General features: G+C 43.2%; 1 protein-coding gene across 2 annotated transcripts in view; it reads left to right on the top strand.

The window, feature by feature from the left end:
* POLE2 (DNA polymerase epsilon 2, accessory subunit) overlaps positions 779-7,761 on the top strand; it is a 34,614-nt gene continuing 27,631 nt past the window's right edge. For both annotated transcript variants that reach the window (XM_003480468.4, XM_021101373.1), the window contains exons 1-2: positions 779-882; positions 4,875-4,975. In XM_003480468.4, coding sequence (XP_003480516.1) covers positions 815-882; positions 4,875-4,975 — 169 coding nt within the window. In that variant the 5' untranslated portion in view covers positions 779-814. The remainder of the gene's footprint in view (positions 883-4,874; positions 4,976-7,761) is intronic.

The raw sequence follows: 7,761 nt of genomic DNA, 5'->3' as shown, positions 1-7,761 counted from the left end.
ATCATTTCTTAGAAAGCATCCTCACGGTTTTTTAAGACTGTGTGTTCACGTAGAAGCACTGCATGGTTTTATTCAAATCTTCGGAGCAAGAGTTTTGAAGAGTGGCAGATTAACAGTCCACTTGCTGGAATCAGAATCAGTTAAAATCCTGGCTCTACCACTTACTTACTAAATCTTTCATCTTGAACGAGCCATCCACCATCTTTGAGTCTCACATTCCCCACTGTAAAATGAGGATGTTGAAAAAATAGCACACAACTCATTCGGCTTTATGAACATGACATTAATTCATTTAAAGCGCTTATTGTAGTGCATGACGCATAGAAAGTCTGCAACTGCAATTAAAAGCGGGATGGGTGAAAATGATGGTGATGCGTAGCAACTTCGAGTGAATGTCGGGGAAAGCCCTGTGGTGACACAGAGTATTTCCAGGGCCTGTGTGAAGCAGAGAACGTAAGTGCACAAGAGCCCTGGGTCCGGGATGAGCCTGATCCGAGTCAAGGAAGGTGGAGGGCAGCGATGATAGAGCACTGATTAGCTCAATGAAGCATTTAATATAGGGGAAGTCCATTCCCAACCAGACACTAGGGAAGGAAGCTCTCGCTCGTCAGTTTCGAGCAACAAAGCACCGCAGGGACTTCTTCTCCTGCAGCCCAGACCCTGCGAAGCTTCAGCCAGCCTGCACGCGAAGCTGCCAAAATCTTCGCACTAAGGTCGGAGCAGCAGCTGTCGGGACCTGTGCGTCCGGGGCGGGGCCAGGGCGGAGCGCGCCCGGGAAGGGGCGGGGTTGCGGCCGTGGCGCCAAAACGCGAACATGGCGCCGGATCGGTTGCGGAGCCGGGCTCTCTCTGCCTTTAAGCTCCGCGGCTTGCTGCTCCGGGGGTAAGTCGGCAGGGCAGCTGGCGAGGCGAGAGGGGAGAGCCTGAGCCAGGAAGCCCGGCCAGGCGGCGTGGCAGCGGGATGCACCGCGCGCGGAGAGGGGGTTTGGCCTTAAAATGATAGAGACCCTTCAAGGGTTCTAAGAAGGGAAGAGGATCTGGCGATGCCTTAGGTTTCCCCAACGTTCATACGGAGTGAAAAGTTTCTCCCGAAAGAAATGAGGCTTTCCTGCACGTGTCAAGCAGCCGGAGAAGCAGTGATCGGTGCCGCAGCAGCGGTGCACCAGCAGGGTGCTTGGGCACCTCTCAGCCCCCTTTAGGGCTCCGCCAAATAGGAATCCTTAACCGTGCTGCTTCACCTAGTTACTGAGACAGCGAATGAGAGACCTGGGAAAGCCCATTGCATTTCGGTAGCTGTCAGGTTATACTGTAGCAATTGTGGGCTCTGCCAGCCTTCCTAATTTTGGATCGGGTATTATTCTTGAGAGAGAATTCCTGGAGAGTTAAGAAACGGGTAGGTTTGAAGCGTGTTTCTAGGTATCCTTGGCCTTTTTAAAAAAATTCTTTTAGAATTTCTCTGATAGGTTTCCTGACCATATCTGTGTTTTCTATTAGTTATAGAATGAACCCTCCCAAGGTATCAGGTTTTGATTGCTCTTGTGTGTGTAGCGGTTTTTTGGGTTGCTTTTGTAATGATGAGTTTTATGGGACTTTTAACCTTGCTTTTGGGTTAGTGGTGAACAAGGGTAAGAATCGATATGCTCTAGGAGAGAATAATGAATTTTGTTTAGTTGATCCCTGACATTTTGAAAATGTGAGCACTTGCTCAGTTAATTTTTCTTTCTTTTCACTTAGAATTTGACCTGATATTGAACTGTCATTCATTAGTTCAGTCAGAAAGAGACTGAAATCTATTAGCTGCGAAGTACTATTGGGGCAAGGGAGTAGGAATAAGACACAGCAGACCTTGGGGGCAGATAGTATGTTAATTGTCTATTGCTGCATAACTAATTACCCCCAAATTTAGAACTTTAAAATGTCATGAGTGACAGAACATTGTAAATCAACTATAATAAATTAATATAATAAAATAATTTAAAAATAAAATCTCGTGCGCTTATAGTCCTTCATTTTCCATGGGTCAGGAATTCAGGTGGGCTTAGCTAGGTCCTCAGCTTCAGAGTCTCATGTAAGGCTGCACGGTCAAGATGGGATCATCTCAGATGTCCGTTGGGCAGTTTGCTTCCAAGCTCATTCAGTGATTGGCAGGATTCAGTTCATCCAGGATTGTTGGACTGAGGGCTTCAGTCTTTGTGAGCTACTGGGCCTCCCCAGCATGGCATCTTACTTCATCAAAGCCAGCAAGAGAGTCAGCTATAAGTGGAAGTCAAATCTTTTGTAACCTAAGCAAGAAGGTGACATCTTGTCGCTTTAAATTTTTATTTTTAGAACTACAATACAGTAAACTATTCTATCATGTTTGCTATATTCTATTGTTAGAAGCAAGTCACTAGGTCCAGCCCACACTCATGGAAAGGTGATTGCACAAGGATATGAGTACTAGGTGGTATGGATTATTAAGGATCTTCTTAGAAGTCTATCTACTATAGATATCAAATAATTCATAATTACTTACTTTCAATCGTGAAAGGATCCGAGGAAGGGAAAGCTATGATAGTATATAGCCAGGTGTGTAAATAGTTCTAGAGTCAAGGAATACTTCATTAAAGAATGGTTTGAGCCAAGTGTTAAAGGATAAGCAGGACTTGTTGACTAGGTGAAGAATGGGGAGGGGGCGGTGGTGGTGAGGAATGACTGTATAAAGACCCTGAGGTAGGAGAGCACCGAGGCCAGAGACACTGGACAGGCCTAATGAGATTCTGTAGGGCCCAGATCCTATATTACTTTGGTCTGTCCTAAAAACTCTCCTAAGATTCACTCAATATGTGTGTGATTTTAGGGACTCAGGCATCAAATATTTATGGGCCACTTTCAGTGTGCTTAGCGCTCTGCCAAAGGATGACACAGTTCCATTTCTCAAGGAGCATCATCTATAATAAATTGGAGGGATGTGACACCCACATATGAAACAAGAAGCAACCCAAGATATAGGACAGTAAGATAATGTGAAGTGTAAAATTGTGTTCCGCAAATACACAATGGCGTGGATTTAGGTAATTGTTTAAGAAGACAGTGTTTGGGGTTCCCCTTGTGGTACAGCAGAAACAAATCCAACCAGTATCCATGAGGATGCACGTTTGATCCCTGGCCTCCTTCAATGGCTCAGGGATCTGACGTTGCCGTGAGCTGTGCTGTAGGTTGCAGACGAGGCTTAGATCCCTCGTTGCTGTGGCTATGGTGTAGGCTGGCAGCTGTAGCTCTGATTTGACCCCTAGTCCAGGAACTTCCGTGTGCCACAGTTGCAGCCCTAAAAAGACCAAAAAAAAAAAAAAAAAAAAAAAAAGGCAGTGTTCAATCTGAGTATTATTGGAATTAAAATTAGAAGTTCATTTGATTTTTAAAAAGCTGGAGTTCCCGTCGTGGCACAGTGGTTAACGAATCCGACTAGGAACCATGAGGTTGCGGGTTCGGTCCCTGCCCTTGCTCAGTGGGTTGACGATCTGGCGTTGCCGTGAGCTGTGGTGTAGGTCACAGACGTGGCTCGGATCCCGCGTTGCTGTGGCTCTGGCATAGGCCGGCGGCTACAGCTCCGATTCAACCCCTAGCCTGGGAACTTCCATATGCCGCAGGAGCGGCCCCAGAAATAGCAAAAAGACAAAAAAAAAAAAAAAAAAGTTGCAGCTTTATTTACTTTGTGAGTGGGAGATGGGAGGGATTCATGTGATTTTGATGGGTATTATTACTTCTATGACTATATTCAAAGGTCAGAGTTTTTTCTAGCATCATTTTTTTTCTGATTTTACAATTGAAAACAAAAGTGGGAGTTCCCGTCGTGGCGCAGTGGTTAACGAATCCGACTAGGAACCATGAGGTTGCGGGTTCGATCCCTGCCCTCGCTCAGTGGGTTAACGATCCGGCGTTGCCGTGAGCTGTGGTGTAGGTTGCAGATGCGGCTCGGATCCCGCGTTGCTGTGGCTCTGGCGTAGGCCGGTGGCTACAGCTCCGATTCAACCCCTAGCCTGGGAACCTCCATATGCCGTGGGAGCGGCCCAAGAAATAGCAACAACAACAACAACAACAACAAAAAAAGACAAAAGACAAAAAAAAAAAAAAAAAAAAAAAAAGAAAACAAAAGTGAAATTACTAGAATTTAAGTAAATTCATTATCAAATTAATAAATATATATTTAAGTGCCTGTTATGTTCAGTACATTGAAGCCAAATGAGTTCTGCCTTAAATGTAATGTAAATGGTACAAGGCTAATGTGATGTAGCAGATCGAAGGTACCTATAAGTGAGATTTTTAGTGATTTCAGAAGGAAAGGGAGATTGCAATAGATAAGGCTGGTCGAGGGAGGCTTCTTAGAAGAAGCATGTGATGTGGGGTTTTAAGAACGGTTATATGGGCAGGGTATAGGAGGAAAATTTCATTCAGAAAGCACAAGCAGGAGTTCCCGTCGTGGCGCAGTGGTTAACGAATCCGACTAGGAACCATGGGGTTGCGGGTTCGGTCCTTGCCCTTGCTCAGTGGGTTAACGATCCGGCGTTGCCGTGAGCTGTGGTGTAGGTGGCAGATGTGGCTCGGATCCTGCGTTGCTGTGGCTCTGGCGTAGGCCGGTGGCTACAGCTCCGATTGGACCTGGGAACCTCCATATGCCGTGGGAGCGGCCCAAGAAATAGCAACAACAACAAAAAAGACAAAAGACAAAAAAAAAAAAAAAAGAAAGCACAGGCAAGGAGAGTACTACTTATAGGGAGGAGTGAGTGGACCTTAGTTTCAATCCCAGATTGATGAGTGTTTGCCAGATTTGGGCATAAAACCTTTAGCCTTAATTCCCAAAGATTTGCCTCACCTTTTCTTTCCCTCTCTTCTCAGTGAAGCTATTAAGTACCTCACAGGAGCTCTTCAATCTATCAATGAAGTAGAGCTTGAAGATGCACTGGAAAAGATCATTGATGCAGTTGAAAAGCAACCCTGTGAGTAACATTAAAATTTTTTTTAATGAAAGTATAGTTGATTTACAATGTTCTGCCATCTTCTGCTGTACAGCAAAGCAACCCAGCCATACATACACATACATTCTCTTTCTCGTATTGTCCTCCATCATGCTGCATCACAAGTGATTGGATATAGTTCCCTGTGAACATTTTCTGACAGCTCTTCAATTGATCATATAGTTCTGCATCCTCAGATTTATAGATTTAAGTAAAAGTTGAAGATTCAGTGTTTTAAGATGTCCCTGTGGTATAAGACATACCTCTGGTAGCCTTTGTTGCCAAGGGGTCACCTGCAGTTCTTTTGGAACCCAGAGACTTTTTTACAGTTCTTTCCTTTTGTGGATTCCCCTCTGATTCCTTTATGGTCATTTTTTTTTCCCTCTGCATGCCTATACTTTGTCTTACTTATGTTAGGTACTCTTCAGTGTGTGCAGGGGTGGGGGGTGGAAGAATGAGTGAGCAGGACTAACTTTCCCTTCTTGTTTCAGCCTTTCTTCAGGGATCGGTTTTTTTTGTTTTGTTTTGTTTTTTAATTACTCAAATGAATTTATCACATCTGTAGTTGTATAATGATCATAACAATCTGATTTCACAGGATTTCCATCCCACAGCCCAAGCACATCCCCCCACCCCCAAACTGTCTCCTCTGGAGACCATAAGTTTTTCAATGTCTGTGAGTCAGCATCTGTTCTGCAAAGAAGTTCAGTCTGTCCTTTTTTCAGATTCCACATGTCAGTGAAAGCATTTGATGTTGGTGTCCCATTGCATGGCTGACGTCACTTAGCATGATAGTTTCTAGGTCCATCCATGTTGCAAAAAATGCTGGTATTTCGTTCTTTTTAATGGTTGAGTAATATTCCATTGTGTATATGTACCACATCTTCTGGATCCACTCCTCTGTCAATGGACATTTAGGTTGTTTCCATGATTTGACTATTGCAAATAGTGCTGCAATGAACATCAGAGTACACGTGTCTTTGCGAGTCGTGGTTTTCTCTGGGTAGATACCCAGGAGTGGGATTGCTGGATTAAATGGTAGTTCTGTGTTTAGTTTTTTGAGGAATCTCCATACTGTTTTGCACAGTGGTTGCACCAATTTACAATAGGGATCGTTTTGTTAAATACTTAACCTTTTCCCAGAAGCATGGGCCCACAAAGGTGAATACTCTGAAGGAGAGAAGCGAGTGTGGCTTGCTCTTTTATGTTGTAAAGATGCACTTTCTTCAGTCAAACAGGAGGAAACATGTTTCACGATACAGGAGAAATTGCTCTTATATCTCATTTTCACTTCTCAAGGCAGAATTTTAAATATACCTTTGCTTTTAAAAGTTTGTTATAGTTGAAGATTTAGAAAATTCTTAAATTGGAGTTCCCATTGTTGTGCAGCAGAAACGAATTGGACTAGGAACCATGAGGTTGTGGGTTCAATCCCTGGCCTTGCTCAGTGGGTTAAGGATCTGGTGTTGCTGTGAGCTGTGGTGTAGGTCGCAGACACGGTTCAGATCTGGCATTGCTGTGGCTGTAGCCGGCAGCTGTAGCCTGGATTTGATTCCTAGCCTGGGAACCTCCATATGCTGCGAGTGCGGCCCTAAAAAAAAAAAAGAAAAAGAAAAAAAAAGATTAAATTTAGAAAATTAGTATACATTAATAAGATGGTACATGGTATTCTCCCTGAGAACATACAAGTTGTTATGGGAACCCCATCTAGAATTGGGCTAGGTTTGTGTGGCTCTCTGCCCCTCCCAGCTATGTTCCTGAGTGGGTTATTCCACCTCTTGAAGTTGTACTTTCCCCATCTGTAAGACATGGGCGTATAAAATAATTTTTATTTTATTTTATTTTCCCACTGTACAGCAAGGGGATCAAGTTATCCTTACATGTATACATTACAATTACATTTTTTCCCCACCCTTTTTTATGTTGCAACATGAGTATCTAGACAAAGTTCTCAATGCTACTCAGCAGGATCTTGTAAATCTATTCTAAGTTGTGTCTGATAAGCCCAAGCTCCCATCCCTCCCACTCCCTCCCTGAAATGCAAATCAAAACTACCATGAGATACCACCTCACACCAGTCAGAATGGCCATCATTAATAAATCCACAAATAGCAAACGCTGGAGGGGCTGTGGAGAAAAGGGAACCTTCCTGCACTGTTGGTGGGAATGTAAACTGGTACAGCCACTATGGAGAACAGTTTGGAGATACCTTAGAAATCTATACGTAGAACTTCCATATGACCCCACAATCCCACTCTTGGGCCTATATCTGGACAAAACTCTACTTAAAAGAGACACATGCACCCTCATGTTCATTGCAGCACTATTCACAATAGCCAGGACATGAACGTAAGTCTTATAGGACATCTATCTAATAATGCTTGTAAAGAAATGAGCATAGTGCCAAGTGTTTACTAAGGGCTTAAAAAGTGGTGGCTGTTACTGGTATTATTCTTACTCTCATGCCTATTGACACATAGCAATTGCAATAAAAAGTTATACTAATGTAACCTTATGAAGCCTAGGAGCTTACAGAAGTGTTTATATACCTATATGGATATTATTAAACAATATTTAGAAAAGTAGGGCATTTAACTATGTATTAAGATATTATAAGCGTACTTGAGTGTGGAAATTTAAGGTAGTTACTGTACTAACCTAATATTTTTTCCTCCTAAAGCATGTATAATGAGAATCTTGGGGTTGGTGTTTGCAAATTACTTTTAGGAAAAAAGCTTTGTGTAGAAAAAACTTTTATGCCTGTTTTT

The sequence above is a fragment of the Sus scrofa genome, chromosome 1, assembly GCF_000003025.6.
Source record: "Sus scrofa isolate TJ Tabasco breed Duroc chromosome 1, Sscrofa11.1, whole genome shotgun sequence".
Classification (NCBI taxonomy): Eukaryota; Metazoa; Chordata; class Mammalia; order Artiodactyla; family Suidae; genus Sus; species Sus scrofa.
This window is presented reverse-complemented; position numbering and strand designations above follow the sequence as displayed.